We start from the raw sequence: 21,004 nt of genomic DNA, 5'->3' as shown, positions 1-21,004 counted from the left end.
GTAGCAGGCGTTGCCACACCGCAGCAAGTGCAACCAGGGGGGAGAAACTACCCTCACCATCAGGGACATTCGAGGCATGACACTAGCCAGGAAGCGAACTGGCATTGAAGAGAGACACTGGCACCACCACCAGCAGCAGCAGAATTGGGAAAGGCAAATGAGTGGGCAATTGACGACCCGCTCACCTGTTTCACCCCAGGGCAAAGCATCCAAGCACTGTCAGTCCTTGGCGTTTGGGAGCAGACCTACAGAACTCAGACACAAGGCCCTAGCGTAAGCTGGCTACACCGGCGGAGGTAGCAGGCGTTGCCACACCGCAGCAAGTGCAACCAGGGGGGAGAAACTACCCTTACCATCAGGGACATTCGAGGCATGACACTAGCCAGGAAGCGAACTGGCATTGAAGAGAGACACTGGCACCACCACCAGCAGCAGCAGAATTGGGAAAGGCGAATGAGTGGGCAATTGACGACCCGCTCACCTGTTTCACCCCAGGGCAAAGCATCCAAGCACTGTCAGTCCTTGGCGTTTGGGAGCAGACCTACAGAACTCAGACACAAGGCCCTAGCATAAGCTAGCTACACCGGCGGAGGTAGCAGGCGTTGCCACACCGCAGCAAGTGCAACCAGGGGGGAGAAACTACCCTTTCCATTAGGGACATCTGAGGCATGATTTCAGCCAGGAAGCGAACTGGCAAAAGATACTGGCACCACCACCAGCAGCAGCGTTGGAAACGGAAAAAGGTGAATGAGTGGGCAATTGACGACCCACTCACCTGTTTCACCCCAGGGCAAAGCATCCAAAGACTGTCAGTCCTAGGCGTTTGGGAGCGGACTTACAGAGCTCAGACACTAGGCCCTAGCGTAAATTGGCTACACCAGCGGAGGTAGCAGGCATTGCCACACCGCAGCAAGTGCAACCAGGGGGAGAAACTACCTTAAACATTAGAGAGAAAAAATTTAACTTTCCAAGCTAAGAGCTGGGTAACCCAATTTGGGCAGATTGAATTTAAGAAAGGCAATCTGCTCCATCAGATGAGGTGCCATGCGTGAGCGCTGTGGACTCAGTATGTTTCCAGTCATAGAAAACACGCGCTCACTTTGAACAGTGGTTGGCGGACATGATAGAAGCTGCTGCGCAACCCATGAGAGTGCAGGCCACACACTCTTCTTTTCATCCCAGTAGCTAAGAGGATCAACATTAGGAGCAGAAGGAACTTCACAGAGGTAAAGTTTGACCATTTCAGCAGCACTACTCTCCTTTCTGCTGCTAGCTCTGTCAGATGGTCCAACTATACTGCCAAGTGCCTCTTCCCAAAACGCAGCTGCTCCACTCAGCTGTGTTGTGCTGCTTGTGGCACTGCTGCTGATGCTGCTGCTAGGGGTAGCAGACCACATCATCTCTTCCTCCTCCTGCACCTCACCCTCCTCGGACAGCATTCCCATTTTACGCTGCCAGTCACGCACCTTGTTGACCAATTGCTCCCGGTAGCTACTGAGAACATTGAATTTCAAAGCTAGCTTTCCCTTAATTCTTGGATCACAAAGGCACGCTAGCATCATTTCGGGACTCTCTTCCATTCGCTTGCGAAGGTGTACTTTTAGCAGATCCTTCAGCTTCCTGACTATGGCTGCTACGTCAGGATGTAGAGTGCCACCTTGAACAGCCTCACGGTTTCCAAGGAACACATCCATCTTGCTGCCTAGATGGGAGAACACTGGGATTACCTGGGCCAGACTGGCAGTGTTTGAGCTTAAATTTTCTGTGGCATCCCTGAATGGTTTAAGGACTGCCACTAGCTGGGCGATCACTGTCCAATCCTCCCTATTCAATGGAGAGGTAATCCCAATATTGTGCTCTGAGGCAAGATTATGGATTGCCCTCTGCTGCTCCAAAATCCTCTCTAGCATGTCTAACGTGGAGTTCCACCGTGTACTGACATCCTGACGTAGGCAGTGTACGGGAAGACCTGACCTCTCTTGCTCTTCCCTCAAAAGTTGGCTAGCCTTAACACTATGGTGAAAGTGCCCAGCGATCTTTCTGCAGCGGGACAGAACTACTGCTGCCACATTAGTTCCTTCTGACATTGCTGCCTTCACTACAAGATGGATGATGTGGGCTGCACAGCGCACACCAACAATATGACCATCTCGCAGCGCTTTCACCATATTGGCACCTCCGTCAGTTACCACAAAACCAACTTCAACATTGGTGCCCGCCTCTGCTCCCACCCAAAGGCTAAACATTTTCCTCATCGCATGCAGAATGTTTTGGGAAGTGTGCTTTTCATCCATCACTTCTGCATGGAGAAGGAAAGATCGGTAGCCTGCTGCAGCAGCTTCCTTAGACACACCGGGCTGCCACCAGTGTGCTGTCAAAGAAAGAAAGGCATGCTGGCCGCTAGGTGCACTCCACAAATCTGTAGTGAAATGAACAGACTGACCAGCAGCCTTGGAAAGCTCCTCTTTCACTGCTGCAACACAGGACCGATACAATGAGGGGACAATGTTCCTGCTGAAAGTGGAACGTGACGGAACTGTATATTGTGGAGCCACAGCCGCCATCAATTGTTTGAAAGGCTCCCCTTCGATCATAGAGAAGGATGCCCCTCCAACAGCAATGAACTGACCAATCAGTCGCGTTACTTTATTGGCCTGCTGTTTGGGCATTGACCTTTTGGATTGGAATGCCACAAATTGTTCCAGGGTGGGCTGGACATGCAGTGCTCCAACCTGCCTTGGTCTCTGGCTGCCAGCACTAGTTGCTGCTGCTGCTGCTGCTGCTATTGGCTCAGAAGAAGAAGCTGTTGGGGTTTTTCCACGGCCACCAGCTATGCTGCCTGCACTAAGTTTTACCTCTGCATCTTTCCCCAATAGCACAGCGTTGTGTTGAGTGCTGAGGTGATGCTTCATGCTAGCACTGGTAAAATGGCCAGACACTTTCCCTCTGCTTATTAGCTTCCCACAATGTTTGCACTTTCCATAGCGCCCTTCTTCAACATTTTCAAAGTGCTCCCAAATTGGGGCGCGCATAGCCTTGGAGTGTGCCTTGGGTGCTGCTCTTACTGCTCGGGGTGGATCAACAGAGGCAGAACTAGTGGTGGTGGGACTGGTGGTAACAGTACTGGCCATAGTGGGACTGCTAATTGCTTTAGATTTGCTAGGTTTTGCTGCTGCTGCTGGTGGTGGTGATGGTGATGATCGTAGCGGAGAAGGTGGAGGCTCAGGGGAAAATTGTGCACTAGTCATTTGGACACTGCTCCCTGAGGAATCTGATTCCTGACCACTCATCTCCTCTACTTCCTCTGGCTCATAGTCTAGCTCTTCATTAGCCAGATCGAATGGAATTCCTGCTAGGCTGGAGCTAAGACTGATATCGTCGTGAGACTCGTGACTAGTAGTAGTGCGAGCAGGAAGAATAGACTCTGCACTTGGCCTCTCAGTCTCAGGCTCCTCTGCTACCTCGCTAGGTGGAGTTCCACTATGTGTAGCCCTCTCTCTAACTGTCTTTACAAAAATTTTGTAAGGACTTGGTGGCTTGCTAGAGGTACTAGGAGGACATGGCGTGGCGGTACCAGTGGGAACAGTAGGCGCAGCACTAGTGGTGGTAGAGGCGGGGGTGGTGGTGGTGGTGGTTTTCCCTACAAAGGAATGAGATCGCTTTGGTTTGGGACCCCTCTGAGTCTTGCTGCTAATTTGGCTCTGCTTGGTACCTTGCATGCTGCTGGTGGATGGGGAAGATGCTGCTTGGGGCAAAAGGCACTTCTTTTTAGTCACTGGGCTGGTACTACTTGTGCTACCCTTTAACTTTGAACGTGCTTCTGGTGCTTTAGGCTTTCCGTAAAAAACCATAGAGCTTGTGGGCCTAGCCGCACTACTACTGCCTGCTTTTGGTGCCTTTCCTTTACTTGATGATCCTTCAAGCAATGCTTCCCCAAATGATAAGCGAGAGCTTGGCCTACTTGGCCGACTAGACTGACGCAAAGGCTGCATCTTAGAGCTGGTGGTGGTGCTGGTGGTGGTGCTGGTGGTGGTGGTGGTGGTGGTGGTGGTGGTAGATGGAGCTTGTCCCTCCTTAGTCCCAAAAGGAGGATCCATTTCAAATTTTGTGTTGTGTGTGTAGTGTAGTGTAGTGTAGTGTAGTGTAGTGTTTAAAAAACTATAAAAAAAAAATAAAAAAATAAAAATAAAAAAAAGGAAAAACGAATTAAAGACAAAAAAATTAGAGGAAGTTCTCTTCAGTGCTACTGCTTAAAAAGTAAAACTATGCACTACTGCACTGTGCTGTGTGCAATCTGCCAAAATCCTAAAGTTATTTAAATTATTAACTCAAGATTAACTATTTAATAACTAGCAGTATTTTATTTTTAATTTGAATTTACACGGGCCTAAGAGCTTAGCCTACTACTATGCTAGCCTAAAGCTATATTTCCTTACTATAAGTCTACCTCTAGGCAGACGCTCTCAAACCCACTAAGCTAAAGTGAGGTTAAATCAGATTCAGTATATGATTTATTAATTAATATTAAGTTATATAATATTAATAGATTAGAACTAATTTACTTATATATTATGTATTATAGATAGAAGAATATAGATTATGAATTAGAATTTAGAATTAGAATTACTTATATTATAGATTATGAATTAGAATATTATTATTTATAATATATTATAGATTAAGATTAAAGAAGATTAGAATTATTTTAGTACTACAGCTAGTAGCTTGAAGCTTTGCTTAGTACAGCTCGTCACAGTCAATTTTTCTTGAAAAGAATTAGAAATAAAATAAAATGTCACAGCAAAACAGTTATCTTCACTGCTTGCTGCACTCACTAGCCCAACAAGTTCACTTCACTGATGGACTGAGGTGAGCAAAACACTAAGGGTACTTTTAATAAAATTGAAATAAAATGTAAAATAAATGAGAAAATCTTTGCAAAACAGTTAACGTCACTGCTTGCTGATCAAAAAAAAACACAGCACTTATGCGGCTGCACTCACTAGCCCAACAAGTTCACTTCACTGATGGACTGAGGTGAGCAAAACAAATGAAATAAAATGAAAGATTAATTAAGAAAAATTGACTTGGTCTCTTACTGTTGCTAAAACAAAGCACAAACTATAGAGCTGCAGCACCAGTACTAATAAGATTAGCTGAACTATACGCTAGTAGTAATTAATTAATATTATTACTTTTATTTATAGCTAATTTAATTAACTATTAAGATAAGAAAGAATTAGAGAATTATTGATATTACTGATTTTAGATTAGACACTAGTAGATGTTCTGAATGTCTACAGTACACTCTACACTAGTATACTATTACTAACTATAACTGACAAATATATATATTTTATAATGAATTCAATTATTAATTATATTAATTAATATTACTGATTTTAAATTAGACACTAGTAGATGAATGTCTACAGTACACTCTACACTAGTATACTATAGTATATATATATATATGACTGACAAATATATATATATATATAATATTATAATGAACTATTAAATTATAGATTCTATTAAATTGTAATTTATAAATTCTATTTAATTTATTTAAGCAGGACAGGCAATAGGCACTAGTGCCAGCCCAGGGCAAGGGCACCCCAGTGCCACTGAGGCACTGGGTGCACTGTCAACTCAACAGCACTTACACTAAAGTTGATGACAAATTAATTTTAAAAAAATTAAATTAATCAAATTATTATTATTAAATTAATTATATTAAGTAGCACTGAAGTGAGGATGAAGTACACTGTGAGAAAGGCTTACCAGTCTCACACAGAACAGAACAATCTCTCTCTGTAACGCTCGGATGCAGCACAGCAGTGTTGCCAAAGCAGTCACAGCGAAAAATGAATGGATCTCTCAGGCAAGCTCTGGTCTTATAAAGGCGCCTTCAGAATTCAAAAAACAGCAGCACAGGCATTGGACGAGACCCTTAGCGTTACGTCACAAGAGTGAGCTGATTGGACAGACGAGGATCAGCTCACTCCTGTTTGAAATTTTGGCGGTTGCGCGGCAAAAACGAAGACGATCACGAAGAATCTTCGATTCTTCGTGATTGTGAGTCTTCGTCTTCGCCTACGGTTTGCCGGCACTGTATTCTGTTCTACGTTCCTTCGGAACGAACAAAAAAACGGCCTCTTCGTGCTCGTTTTCATGTTCGCCCGAAGACGAATGCACAAGTCTACTAAAAACCTCCTTAATAAGAGCATTCGATGAGATTTATAAAGGGATTTAACAGGAGGGACGTTTATTTCAAAAGAGGAGAAATCTAAGAACAGGCCATAATATAAAATTAGAAGATCAGAGGGTTAAATGACATGTAACGAAGTTCTTCTTTACTGAGAGGGTGGTAGATAGGTGGAACAGCCTCCAAGCAGAAGTGGTAGGGGGTAATACAGTAAAGGAATTTAAACCTGCATGGGATAGGCATATGGCTCCGTAATCTAAGACGAGACCAACGACTGATTAAGGATTACAGCAGGAAAAATGGACAGACTAGACGGGGGCCGAATGGGGCCGATCAAATTCTATGTAATAGTACAGCGCCGTGGAATATGATGGTGCTTTATAAAATAAATAAGTCTGGGTAAGGAAACATTAATGGCCCCACCCCCGAGGAACAGGAGATCTCAGGTTCCCAAGGCCTACCTGCCTTCAAGAGTATAAGACGCTACAATATATTATTTTTCGGGATTATTATATATATTTATTTGTCAGTATTATTTTCAATACAAGCCTTTTTCTTCTATTCCACTGAAAACCTGGTAGCAACTTTGCGAGTGCGAGCGGCGAGGCCATTTGTTTTACTCAAATGTTACAAATGCTTAAAAGTTATTAATTCCAAATTCCTGGTTTTCTTTAACAAAAAAGTAAGACAAATGGGTATCTCGCTTTAGAGCCGCACAAAAAAAACACGTGAGCCGAGAAGATGAGTCCTGTCTAATAAATACACCTTCATCCTACTACGCTCATTGCTGACGGCATCACAGATTGAGCTGCCGAGATGAAACCGCCACGTTGAGTTATGACGGACGTCAACCCAAGAGTTTAAAAGGTCCTCACTTTCCCCTCTAATGTCCCTTCTCTCTATACCACTGCCCTGTGTGAAGAATGTCATCGATATATCTTCTCCCGGGCTGATTTTTCGGGGGTTAACCTGAAGGAAGCACGAGTGCAGTTTCTGGATTATATATTTTTTAAACTGCTTCTAAAAATAAGACAACAAGGAACATGTGCGAGACAGCCCAGAACACAGCTTTACATTCTACATATGTTTCGCGGACGGTGAAACAGGACGATCGAGAGAGTTCCGGTAAAAGGCTGCGGATCTCTTAAATATCAAAGGAGATTAGAACCATTTGGACGTTGCGGTCCTCTGTTTTCTGACCTTCTTTTAAGTCTTCGTGGGGTTAAAATAAAACTTGGAATTGATTATGTTTCATTACACGTAGACAGCTGTAACTATAAAAACGTTCTCCACTGCTTCACCATGACTTGGGAATAACCGCTGCCTTACTCTCGTGTTTCATCCATGAGAATTCAGCCTAGGGGTTCAAGTGACAGTAAACCTCATAACAAATTAGGCAGTAATGGATAAAAAATAGCCTAGTCCTGGATACCTCCTACAGGGCTTGACTTTGAAGAATGGCCAATGCTTTTGAGGGCCAATACGTTGGTCACCCCTTTTCTCTATCTACGGTTTTTTGGGCATGCCAGCTATGACCAAACTTGTGGCATCGTTTGCCATAAATCATACTGAGCATTAGAAAGTCAATGAACCCCACCAAGAAACCCCATCAAGAAACTCACCCTACATATTTTCCACCCATAATGTCTATTGACACCAACATTGTGTGGGCCCAACTGGGTCACTCAAGCAGGTTCTGAGTGTGTGACCTGCCACCGGTGCCAGCCACAGACTCCAGCCCAGTCTTGAGCCAGAAGGTTAAAGGCTGGGGCTTTGGGCCAAAGGGATTGAACGCCCTGCGTGGAAAATGACTAGGAGGGGGAACCCAAATCGGTAGCTCGCTCCATGGTAATCTGGTTCTGATTTGAAGGTTTCTATCTATACGTGCAAAGGGTTTAAAACACAAGCCACAGTGCACATTAGAGATGGACATTTAGGGGAACCTTGCATTGGTAGATCTTAGGAATCTATCCCTACTTAAAGCACTTGAAGAACGTTTTTATTATATAGTGCAGGAAGGCAGACAATTCTTTCTAGAAAACAGAAAACGTAACTAAGGAGCGTAGCATTAAAAGATGAGAATCATCAAATTGCTAAACTTGACAATTTCTATTCAACAATTGTCGAAGGGGGGGTTACGCATTTTTTACAACTTTAAAATAAAAGTTTTAAAAACACTATAAATGTAAAAAAAAAAAAAAATATATAAGAATCTGTGTCCTGAGAGCTGGTAGTTTTATCTAATCCTAGATGAATTTTTGGGGCAACCCACCACTTAACACCAACGTTTCCTTTCTATACATCAACAAAACAAAACAAAAAAAAGATTTAACGAAACCATGAATAATTCATGTTTCAAACCGATAGCTGTCAAGGGTGTCACATGATGCAGCGAATTAAATGTAAGAACTGTCACAACCATCCTAAACTTGCTACATTGTTTGCGGAAACCGAAGCTTTTGAGCGACGCAGGGTCGCCGCTGGAGACTCGAGCTGCTAAATCCTCTGCAATTAGCTGTCTCTGAAAGGTCGGGAGAGTCAGCCGGGATCTGAATTTCATAAATATATATACTTAAATTTTACTGTTTGTTTTTCCTATACTTTTTTCCTAATTCTTGCACCGTATAGTGGTAGAAGGCAAGAACTTCAGAAATGGATTAAGAACATGATAGTTTTGCCTCCTTAAGGTGTTTTTTGAATAGTAATTCCTGCTTTGTTTTGTGTATTTATTGGTCAGTATTATTCTAAAAGCAACCCTGGAACCTGAATGTTTTTTTTATGCTTTTTAGGTCGTGTGATCCCCTTTGTGTATATGTTTTTTGCTGCCATTGAGTCTACTTATTCCTAAAAAAAGACAACATTTATTCTTCATTTTATTTCCTGCTAAGGACAGTCATCTCTCTCTACACCAAGAGGTCCACCATCAAAGTAGCCTCCACCATCTCCATAGAAGACTATTCATGGAACCAAAAGTTATCATAAATTCCAGTTTCCATTCCATACGATTAAAAACGTAATAAAGGCTTAATCTTATCTCTCGGCCATTTGGTGGTCCAACATCTACCTTGCGTTAGTCAAGAGCTGAGGAACAGAAGATGTGTCAGATACTGGATACAGCTTCTCTACAGGAGAAACATTGACCCAATTACAAGGATGGCCATGGGGGATAGCCATGGGGAGCAGATAGACCGGTCACACATTCATCGACCCCATGGTTGACTCAACAACGGCTGTGAGAGAAGTGGCTCTGAAGACCGGCCTTACTGCGGCACTCAGACAATGGATTTGCCCACGTCTGTTGAGTTTGTTGACTCATCTATAATGGGTATAATGGGTATAGCGAGTCTTTTAGAATAATCGCCCATTGTTCCGCTTCTTCTACACGGACAGAGGGTAATTTATTTATAATATTGCTTATTATTATTATTATTATAACACTGAATCATAGTTTAACGAGGACCTTTACATGCTTTTCAGAGAATGACCATGGTACGGCGACATCCAACGGTGCAAAGCATTGTTCAAGCACCGTCTGTACCCAAAATCGACATGTTTTTGAAGTTTGACATCAAAAAGAGTTTACGTTTGCCTTTATGCTCAGATGTATTCCTTATGATGATGATGATGATGATGACACTTTCCCTCTCATCGGCTTATAACTACACATTTTTTTATTTTTTTTTTATATATAAAAAACTAAGATATTAAAAGTAATCAAACCAAAATATATTAGGTTTAAAAGTTAGGTTAAAGTAGAAGTCCACCCTTTAGGGAGCTTAATGGTGGAGAGACAGGGAGTTTAATGGGCTGTTTGGAGAAGCAAGTGAAGAAAGAAGAGTGTAGAGAAAAGGAGCATATTGAAGAGACGAGGAACAATAATAATAAAAATAATAAAAATAATAATAATATGAGAAGCAGACGGTAGGGTGTAGTGACATGGGAACGAACAATTTAAATTAAGATTAACCCCTTAAGGACAATGGGCGGTCCCTAAACCCATTGAAAACAATGCATTTTGAGCCCGTACATGTACGGACTTTGTCATTAAAGGGTTAAAATGTCAAAAATCCATAAGTGTATATCTCAACCAGAAAAAAAAAAAAAAAACTATTTATCTGAGGCTGTAATTATATTTTCTTGTGTCCTGGAAGAGGAAAATAATGGCAGCCCCCGTACTCGAGACGATCCGATGAACTGTAATGAGGTGGGAGACCATCTGGCTCTTATACTCTGACTCCAAAATATGCAAATAAGAGGGTGAGATTCACAAACAAAAAGCTTCACATTTGCAGATCCGTCACGGGCAGATTTAATTGATTTAAGACGTTCGACGGAGGCCGGAGGTGGGGGAGGGGGGGTTCCATGTTTCGGAAACACATGTGAAAGCAGAAAATGTATATTCACTAAAGGAAATCCCAACCTTTAAGTCAATTAGTATGACGTAGAATATGTTATGGAATTCTATTATATCTCATAAAATCAGATTATATTTATATTACTTTAATTAATATTGGGGGGGGGCGGGGTTAGATCTTTATATTGCCAAAAATGATTAATCTTGGGGTGAAAAATGAGAGCAAAATATAATATTTTTGATAATTACGGTCTAAAATAACCGTCCTAGTTAACTAGATTGGCTTTCTAAGTAATTATTGACCTCTCCACATAGTGTCTTTCCTCCCCGTAACAGTCTAAGTAGAATTGGCTCCTCGGGTGTCTGCCGCAGCTGCGTCACCCCTCGGGGACCCTGATAAGACGTCAAAATAATGGGATTTTTATTAGTAAGACTGCACTAAAGTCTGGGAGATAAGTGAAAATCTATAAGACGGAAGACAAACGAGGGCCGCCGCGTTCCAAACAGCCACTTCGTATTTAAAATGAACAACAAGTAGATTCTAGAGATTTTTATTTCCCAACAGCCTCGATTTTTGTGGGACAGTCCCGATTTTCAGGCAAGTCCCAATTTTTCAGGCGGTCGGGGATTGACCTGTTGAGGAGATTCTCTAATCCCCCAATTTGCCCAACGAGCCCCCGCGTGGGCGTCGGTTCAGGTGTGCAGGTGGTCATGCCTTTAACCCAGCCCCCTTCTGGAGCTGGCCCCTCCTCTCTTATAACAACATACCTCCCAAGAGTCCTGTTTTTTTTTATGGGACATTCCTGATTTTCAGGCAAGTTCTTGCCCCACCTTCCCATATTGGTCCCACATTGACCATGGGTGGCCATGCCTTTAGCCCAGCCTAGGTCTAGAGTTGGCCCCTCCCATTCCCACCTATTGCCACACCCCCAACACAACGGTGCCCGGTTATATTTCCTAGAAAAATGTAATTTTTGAAAGTTTCCTGTTTGACTTTGATACGAAGCGTCATGAGAACCCGACAGGTGGGAAGAAAAACAACTTTAATCTTCAATTTAAAAAAAAAAAAAAAAAAAAAAAAAAAAAAAAGTATTTACAAGAAAAATAATAAAAATATTAAGGAAGAAATAGGATATTTCACTTATAAATAGGGATTCATGAATACTACTATTTGAAAAGTGTTTCCAATTTTAAAAAGTTTATTGTTTGCAGATTAAAAGCGAACTCCGCCGTCCGCAGAGCAAACACTCTAATCGGAGACGATCGGCGCTCGCTGCTCAAGGTTATTCACAGAATTCTGTTTGTTTGTTTTTTGCTACCGAACAGCTCAAGAGTAGCGGAGATTAGAACGGAGCGTTAATCAAACATTAAAAGTAAAAATGTATCTTAAGGAGAACAATGAACAAAGCCCTTCCATTGTGTGGGTCCGGATGGTTCGTTACGTGATGTTTTTAAACGTATTAAACTCCGGGACACTTGGGAGGTATGGATAGAGCTTGTTGATGCCAAAGAATAGAGCTGAACTACTTGTTGGGGCATTAAATTCATAGTAACTTAGTAATTTAGTAATTTAGTTTTAAAAAAAAGAGCCATTAAGTTTAACCCTTCTAGCCTTTGATCCAAAGGAAGGCAACCCCCCCCCAAATTAAGCTATATTAATAAAAAATAAATAAATAATAAAAAAAACCATTGGTTTTAGGGGTTGATTTTTGGGCTGTTTCTATACACATTATCGGGGCTTTTACTGCTGTAGAACCCTGCGATCCCCTCATACCCAGCAAACATTCTGACCTCCTAGAAAAGAGGGGCATCGGGGGAGGAAAGAGGGGCATCAGGGATTTGGGGTACAAAGAGGGACTTTTGTGTCGGAAAAGCAAAAGAATAAAAAGTCCAAAAGTGTCCTTAACTGCAGATCGGTGGTTAGATCATCACGTGCATGAAGACGCGTTCAACCAAACACAGACAGCGAATGGAGGGGGGTACGGGGCAAATGTACAGAATTCTGCAGAATCCCCCCCCCCCCATGCGTTTGCATTTGGCACACCGGCAATTTTTAAAGGGTCTTTATGCATTAAACCGCCTATGATGGCTGGCCTGTCCCTTTAATCTGCTCTTCTTTCTATCACGTTCCGGAAAAGTAGAACATATCATTTTCGTTAAAAAAAAAAAAATCCCTTATTTTTCCTGAGAAAACCGGTCAAACCATCGCTCTCCGTTACAGCTCTGTAGGCGCTCAGCGATTTAATCCCGGAGAATCACCGACTTCTAACGATTCTCAGCACGCCTGAGCACTTTCTCTGATTACGTGGGAAAAGAACGTGGGATTTTATAATCAGACTGATTAACACTGTACGATCGCGATGCCTTTCTGAACGGTGGGGGCTCCTTTGTTTGTTTGTTTGTTTGTTTGTTTTTGAGCGGAATAATATCCCAAGCCATAAGAATTACTGCTGTAAAGACTCAAACCTTAATCCCTCGTTGGTCTCGTTTTAGATTCAGGAGCCGTATGCCTATCCCGCGCATGTTTAATACCCTCACTGTATTACCCTCTACCACTTCTGCCGGGAGGCTGTTCCACTTATCTAAACATCTTACACTATATCCAAGATATATCATATGACAGCGAGAAGCCTCCTATTACGGTCCATATAATCCTGTTAAGATTAGGGGAGCCCCAGGTACAACTTGTATTAAAAAAAAAAATATATCGCACAGTGAGGGCTGTAAAGCTCCGGAATCCACAGCCATCGATTGCATTTCGGGGACTATTAAAACTAAACTGGATATTTTTGGGGGGGCAAGGAAGGCCGTTCACCGGTAGACATTTTAATTGAAATAACGGATCCAGAGGTTATTCTGACTACCCTTGTCGTGAAGAGTTTAACCCCTTCTGGGCAAATTGGCTCAGTGCAATCCAACGCAGCTAAATAAACGCTCTCCACCATGCCAAATCCGGCGCGCCTCGTCCGCCTTTGCTTTTCATGCTTCGTGCCTTTAAGGGGTAGAAGTGGGATTAAGATAAAGGGATTTAAAAGCTTCATGGGGGGGGGGATACTGCCAGAAATTAGAAACACCTTTATCTGAAAACCTATCGTACCGAGAAGAAGCGCGAGAGAGCGGAGCGGAAAGAATGCCTCTGATCCACCGAATGATATCCTGCAGAATCTGTAAACAAATAGAATCATTCTCTCTAAACAATAAACAAAAAAAAATAATAAGAAGAACCGCAGTGGCGATGATGTCACAGAGCGAGATCGGCACGGCGATCGCAGACCCGGATCTCACGGTGGGCTCTCCCTGAGACCTTTTACTTATTAGACCAAGGATCGTCAACGTAGAGTACAAAAAAAAAATATTTTGTCATTGGGCTCTAAAGGTCACAGAGGGCACACATAAAAAAAAGTTAAATATCCATCAAAGGCCTACGTCCGTCCTCGCCTTATTCTGACTTATTCTAGCACTTTTTACTCGCCTCTTATTTAATTTGTATGCAGCCGCACTCCACAACGGATTTCCAAGGTCATCCATCATCTGTCGCGGCACTCAATTTTCTGCAATCGTAGAGCCATATAACAGCTGCATTATAGGCTGATAGCAACGCATCAGCCTTAACAGCAACGCTAAGTGCTCCTATTATTTTACGGGCAAAACGCAAGCCAGAGCTCGGCATTTAACCCACATTCTGCCGGACGAGACAGATACACAGCATACACTTCGCAGAGCACTATGTATTTCCCCTTATCTACCACGCAGTTATCTATACAGGCACCCATGTAATAGAGGATTGTGGGTCTTGTAGTTCTGAAGCATAATTGCAAACTTGAAACGGGACATTAGAAGAACTACAAACCCCATGATCCCCTGGTGATAGACGCGAGCCAATCAGAATGCATGATTCAGATGTGCACGCCCACGAGGTTCCCAGAATGTTTAAGTGGTCTCTGGCTTCTGCTATAGTTTAAGAATACAAAGTAGGGGGGCTCCATGGTCATAACTGGTTAATTTTAATGACTGCTTAGTTTATATAGAGACGCATACACTTCATTTTTTGGTAAATTTTGTAAATGTTGCATTTATTTGAAGAACTAATAGTGTGGCATCAGGTGGCCATATATGTGAAAAGAAGTTATCTAGGTCAAAAGGATTTTTTTGTGCTGATATGATTGGTAGATTGGTGCAACCAACCAATCATATAAAAAAAAATAAAGATCTAAATATCTATTGATCATTTCCCCCTCTAAGAAAAAAAAACTCGATTTCATTGTAGTTTTGCCACCGTTCCAAGTTAACACTTTTGTAACTAAATGCAATATTGGAACCATTAATGCCAAACCTTTTCCTAGGAACAATTCTTTCATCATGTAAAATTTTGACTTAATTGTCATCTGACCCAAAATATCAGGCGCTGATAGGTTATTGCCATAGAATCTGAAAATGTTTCTTAAAAATGTGCTGTTTTATGCGATTGAATCGTCAGGGGAAAGAATAAAAATAACTATTTGCTTAACATATAAACGTTTTGTCTAAGTGGAACAGCACCTTTAAGCTCATTGCGGCAAAAGCAGTATTGCGATAAAACTAGAAACATTCTATAATAAAAATGTATTTATTTATAAAGGAGGTGTAGGAGAATTCCGGAACGCATCCTTATCTCTCGAGTTCATCAAAACCGTCTATAGAACAGGTACTTAAGGGTTAATCCGCCAAAGCTGTTTTCCCCAAGTCTCTGTTTGTTCACCGATAACACAAACTCCATGTGTGTTCAATTTGTTTAAATGTTTACATAGGTTCCGTCCTCTGTATTGTCCCACCAGCCGCCCCGCATCTAGAAAAACCCTCCCCGGATAACAGCAAAGACCTTCGTCGACCTCTAAACTACGGCCGATGAATAGAAACATCAACGAAAAGGACATTTGTCGCTATTGATTGTTATTTCTTTTGTATATGCTTGGTTTTTTGTTATTTTTCATGAACAAAACAGCCAATTTACACTAAATGTCTCAGCGCAGCCTTCATCACTGCACATCTTCTGACCACGGATGGGGGCAGCTAGGGGCACTGCCTTTGGTAGATAAGTCACTGGGTAGGGGGCAGGTAAAATAACTTTTCCAATTTTTAAAGTAGAAGGGTTGGTGGACAACTTTTTTTTTTATTCTTATGGTCAAGAAATATATTTTTTTTTGTTTAAAAACCAGCTTTCATCTGGAAAAGTTGAGTAGAAAGTTTGGCGAAGATCCCCAAACTCAACGCCGAGAGCTTGAAGAATTCCACCAAGTCCTACTCTTTGGTGGCAGCAAACAAATAACTCCTGACTTTATTGAAGCAGGACAAGTGAATTCTCCAAGATCCATAGTACATTAGTCAAGAACACTCATATACTCCGGATACATCTCACGCTCTTGGTGAGGGTGACTTCCAACTCAACGCTCAAAGCAAACTCCACCAAGTCCTACTATTTGGTGGAGACAACAAATCAATAACGCTGAAGACTAAACTTAAGTGCATGAGTGAATTATCCAAGTTCCAGAATAGATTAGTCAAGAACACTCATGTACTTTCGATACCCCTTTCTCTCTTGACAGGGTTCCTTGGACCTCCAACTTGGCCAAACTCAACAACCAAAGCTTAAAGAACGTCATCAAGTCCCACTATTTGGTGGAAACCAACCAGTGACTTCCGAACGAAGACTTTAACTATAGGAGGGAACTCTCTAAGTTCCGGAACAGATTAGTCAAGAACTCACGTTATTAGGATATACACCTGACTCTCCTCGAGTGCCAAATTCACATCTACGCCGATATACCATGCGTTCCACCGGCAAGAACTCAACATCTGCCCCAAATCAGGAAAGATAATTTAACACCGAAGGTGGCTCCTTGAAAATACTTTTCCGCGTCTATAATTACAGTCGTGAACATCGTTTCTATGGCGTTAGAACCACATTCCGGTTCTTCGTCATTTCGAGATTGAAACGCTGTACGAAAGGTTGAAGAGCACAGAAAACGTAGATTAGACCCCCACGCGTTTTGTGTATTACGCATCTCTAGCCGATTCTCCTCTCTTGCTGAACGTCTGAAGTCAACCCTCGGCTCATTCCCTCCCCCTCGAAAGACCCACATCGATTGTTTCAAAAGCCATAATTGTAGCGTGTTCAACAATGGCAAGCAACACAGTAATAACACGGATCACGATACGAATTCTGTATATATTTAGGAAGACGCTGCGTCATCTTTTTGCCGAGGAATTCTATGGGAAGCTAATATGTGTGAACATCACTGCTGCCTTCCTGGAGTGGACCACTGTTATGGTCTTTTTTGGGGTCAAAATGGTATTTGTGGAGTAATGAGCGTTCGGTCCGCTCCCATTGTGATTGCTCCACCTTTAGAACTTTTGCCCCCTACTATAGAACGTAGACTCGTTTAGAATGCGCGATGGATCCATTTTGAAAAGCCTCCCGAGGTAGGGGTGATCTGCTTAATGTATATTCCTGGAGATTACAGGGCGACGTTTCCAGATTTAATGGAGATGCTCGTGGATAAAATGAATTATTTACATGTCCTGCATCAAAGGAAAGTGCTGGTAGCCTCAGCTGAAAAAAAGATATTGAAGAGGCTGCCGATCGGCGTTCTGTTCTATAGGAATCCAAGGTGAACGTCTTGGACATGGGGCAGAAGGATGAGGTTGGAATTTGGTGGAAGAGGTGGCCTTTGGGTGCCTTCCTATTGGGTTAGTACCAACACTTCTTCCTTACCAAAACCGATTAAAAAGGAAACTTCCACCATTTTTTTACCAGATTAAAATAAGTTTTCAAAAATATTTCACGCAGTTTTCTTTTATAACCCAGTTGTAGTTTTTGGATAATATAAATGTTTTCAGGCAGCTGCATTTTGGCCGTTTGTATGAGTTCTCGCTCTGTTATCTGAATTCCAATCTACTGGACAAACACCAAGACTCCTTATCATACTGCAATAGGAAAAGAATTCCTCGGTCTTAATCACCCACCTGGACTCATGAAAGTCTGTGGATGAACATAGCAGTGAGGCAGAGCCCTTACACTCCCACCATAGGAAGCAAGGTGATTAAAAAAAGGGGGAAGTAGATAATGAGAAAAGGGAGAGATTGATAGTGAGAAAGGGGAGAGATGAAAATGGAGAGACAAAGAGAAAGATATAGGGAACGATAATGAAGAGGAGAGAGAAAGGGGAGAGATAGAGAGAAGGGGAAAATAATGAGAAAAATGGGAGATATAGTGAGAAGGCAGGATAATGAGAAAGAAGAGTGATGGGAAGCAAGGGGAGAGATGGAGAGAGAAAAGATGAGAGATGGGGAAAGTTGAAGAGATAGAGATAAAGAGGAGGAGAGATAGAGAAATAAGAGAGATAAAGAGAAAAAAAGAGATAAAAGAAAGGGGACAAGAGATAAAGAAAAAGCAAAACAATGGAACGGACAACGGAGCAATATTCATATTTTCTGGGAAATGATTTACGGATCTCTGGCGTAATATTTGTAAGTTTGGCAGGATTTAAATACATTACGGGAAGAATTTACCAGCGATACACCAGGGCTCGCGTTCTGCAGCGGTAATGCTTCCCAACATTTCATTTTTAAAAAAATACTTTTACGTCCCCACGATGCATGTTTTCTGTGGCCCCTGAAACTGTATATTGGCTACTAAAATTTCGAAGGGATTCCAGCTCCGTGCATTAATACGTCGTGTATTGCATTTAGCATAGAAACTGCATTCTTGGTGTAGCTTTGAGCTGCTGCATTTTGCACATTAAAGGGACATCATATTCACTAAAGAGACATCACAGGGATTAAAGAGACCGCATACACATTAAAGAGACAGCATATTCACTAAAGAGACATCATACACATTAAAGAGACAGCATATTCACTAAAGAGACATCATACACATTAAAGAGACAGCATATACACTAAAGAGACATCATACACATTAAAGAGACAGCATATACACTAAATATACACTAAAGAGACAGCATAGGGATTAAAGGGACAGGATATGAATTAAAAGGAGATCATATACATTAAAGGGGCAGCGTATGATGCATCCCACTGATTGCCAGCAGGCATCCATAACATTGGTTTGGCCAGTAGCCCTTAACAACCCTTTGATGTAGCAGGAAAATATTGGATCACACAAACAAAGAACCTGACGGCAGATCGGCCCATCCGGCCCCCGTCTCCCGCTGTAAAGACTCAAACCTTAATCAGTCGTTGGTCTCGTCTTAGATTCAGGAGCCGTATGTCTATCCCATGCATGTTTAATCCCCTCACTGTATTACCCTCTACCACCTCTGCTGGGAGGCTATTTCATGATGCTCGTTCTGCCTCCCGGTGGCTGTCTGAGACTCATGGGAGTTGTAATGTATACCTGTGCCTTGCTTAAACCCTCTCGGTTGCCTCTGTCAGTAGCCCAGCTGCATTAAATATAAATAGCTTTTGAATCTCGTTCTCCTCTTTGGGGGTTTGGAGTTGGAAAATCTTTTTTTTTTTTTTTTTTTTTTTAGACCTTCTGTTTTAAAACCCACACGGACAGCAGGGAAGAAGAGAAAGCCGGAGCCAAACCGCCGGTCCACCCAGACAAAGAGAAACGATACTATAGCACAAGCATTTTCTCCTCCATTAAACAAACGGCTACTAAATTACATTATTGGCTTCTGGATTCGTAGGGTAACATTGTATCATCTCTAATCAGCAAACAGCTGGCAGCCCCTCCCCCTCCCATTATATATATATATACATACAGGTGTAGGTGTGTGTGTGTGTATATGTGTAATATATATATATATACAGGTGTAGGTGTGTGTATATGTGTAATAATTATATATATATTATATTGTATAGCTATCTGGACATTGGCCATCTATGCCTCTAACACACAGAGTTTACAATCTAATCTTCATGTTTTTAAGTATATTTCCCCCAAACCAATGAAACCCTAAATCCCAGAGTCCGACACCATCGGGCGTTTACAGGTTATCAGCAGAAACTTGTACAGAAGTAATTTGATAAGGTAGCACATTAACCATTTCAGTCCCAGTTTCCATGTGTTGGGAGTTTTTTTTTTACCACCTCTGCCCAGCACGCCGGTGTTTGCTATACGCTGTATAGGTTAAACCCAAACGTATGTATACTGTATACGGATACACTTGCAATCACCCCCCCCCACCTCCTTTTTTATGCAGTTTCCCATTAAAACGTACGTCCGATCGGAGTCCGTTTGCTGCTCCTTCTCCGTGGCGTGCGGCGGATAATGTCTTTATCAGCTGGGTAACAGATTCCTGTCCGGCACGTTTAGGAAATTGGTAACCTGTGTGGGTGTATTTCCCCCCCCCCCCCCCCCCCGCTGCCCTCCTCTAATCCCCTTAATAAACCTTTTTTTTTTTAACCCCTAAACACCTTTTTCTTCTTCCCCTTCCAAACACATGAAAGGGTTAACCCACTACAGGTCCCTACAGTTATTTTAACTCATAAAAAGTTATTCTCTTCCAGTAGAAGAGGGTTAAAGAATGTTTAAAAAAATATATAAAAAATATTAACCTCTTCCGTTCCTGAACCGTGCACCATGCATCGCCTGACCATCTGATAGCAAAGGGTTAAATATGTTGCTAAAAATATGTAAGACCAAAACCAGAAATTATAAGCAGGTTTCTCCAAAAAAACAGCTTGGATTAGGGGTTACTATTTGCTTTCGGGTCCCCCCCAAGCGCAGGGTTTGATTTTAACCCTTAGATTGCTCCTACTGGGAGTGATGGGGTTAATGGCTTTTTTGTTCCACGCAAGACCATAAGAAGTATTTACTATTTACCTACCTTTGTATCTCGAAGCTGCAGCCTTTCCTCAGCAGAGCCGCTCTTTTCCGCATGATTGAGGATTTCTCCTTCCCCACGTAGGAATCAACTTGAAAATCCATGGTGGGTTTCTGTCCCTGCGAGAGGAGACCCTCTGGAAGCAGACTGGGGTGGGAGGGGGGGTCCTAAGCTGTCAGTGTGCTCTGCGCCTGGGGTATACGGGTACAGCTCCGGCACTAACAGCAGGAATGGTCTGACATCCTCGATCTAGACTGCATGTACCCGAGCCTCGTTCCTTTCAGCTGGTGTGTGTCAGAGAGGAGGTGCTCCTCTACACCCTCCTCTGCACAAACGCTCCCTCCGCTTCTCCACATCACCCACTCCACACCTTCCACATCCCCACGGCTCGTGGAGGGACTGGCGCTAAAGAAGGGGGCCACCCGGCAAACTCATTAAACTAATCTCTGAAATCATAAAGCAAGGGTTTGTTTTTTTTATTTTTCCTCCCCAGTTCTTAAGGAAACAGTTGGGAGAAGCTTGTGGAGAACGCTGGTCTCTCAGCCAGACTTTTACTTAATATCAGGGTACATCCTACAATTATAAAATCTCGGCGTATGATCCAGAACG

General features: G+C 42.4%; 1 protein-coding gene across 1 annotated transcript in view; it reads right to left on the bottom strand.

Moving 5' to 3' along the window:
* GARNL3 (GTPase activating Rap/RanGAP domain like 3) overlaps positions 1-20,660 on the bottom strand; it is a 112,243-nt gene extending 91,583 nt beyond the window's left edge. The window contains exon 1 of the mRNA XM_053472617.1: positions 20,399-20,660. Coding sequence (XP_053328592.1) covers positions 20,399-20,499 — 101 coding nt within the window. The 5' untranslated portion in view covers positions 20,500-20,660. The remainder of the gene's footprint in view (positions 1-20,398) is intronic.
* Positions 20,661-21,004: the final 344 nt, after the last annotated feature.

This window comes from Spea bombifrons, chromosome 8, assembly GCF_027358695.1.
Source record: "Spea bombifrons isolate aSpeBom1 chromosome 8, aSpeBom1.2.pri, whole genome shotgun sequence".
Lineage (NCBI taxonomy): Eukaryota > Metazoa > Chordata > Amphibia > Anura > Pelobatidae > Spea > Spea bombifrons.
Note: the sequence above shows the minus strand (reverse complement) of the source record. Positions and strands in the feature narration are given on the sequence as shown.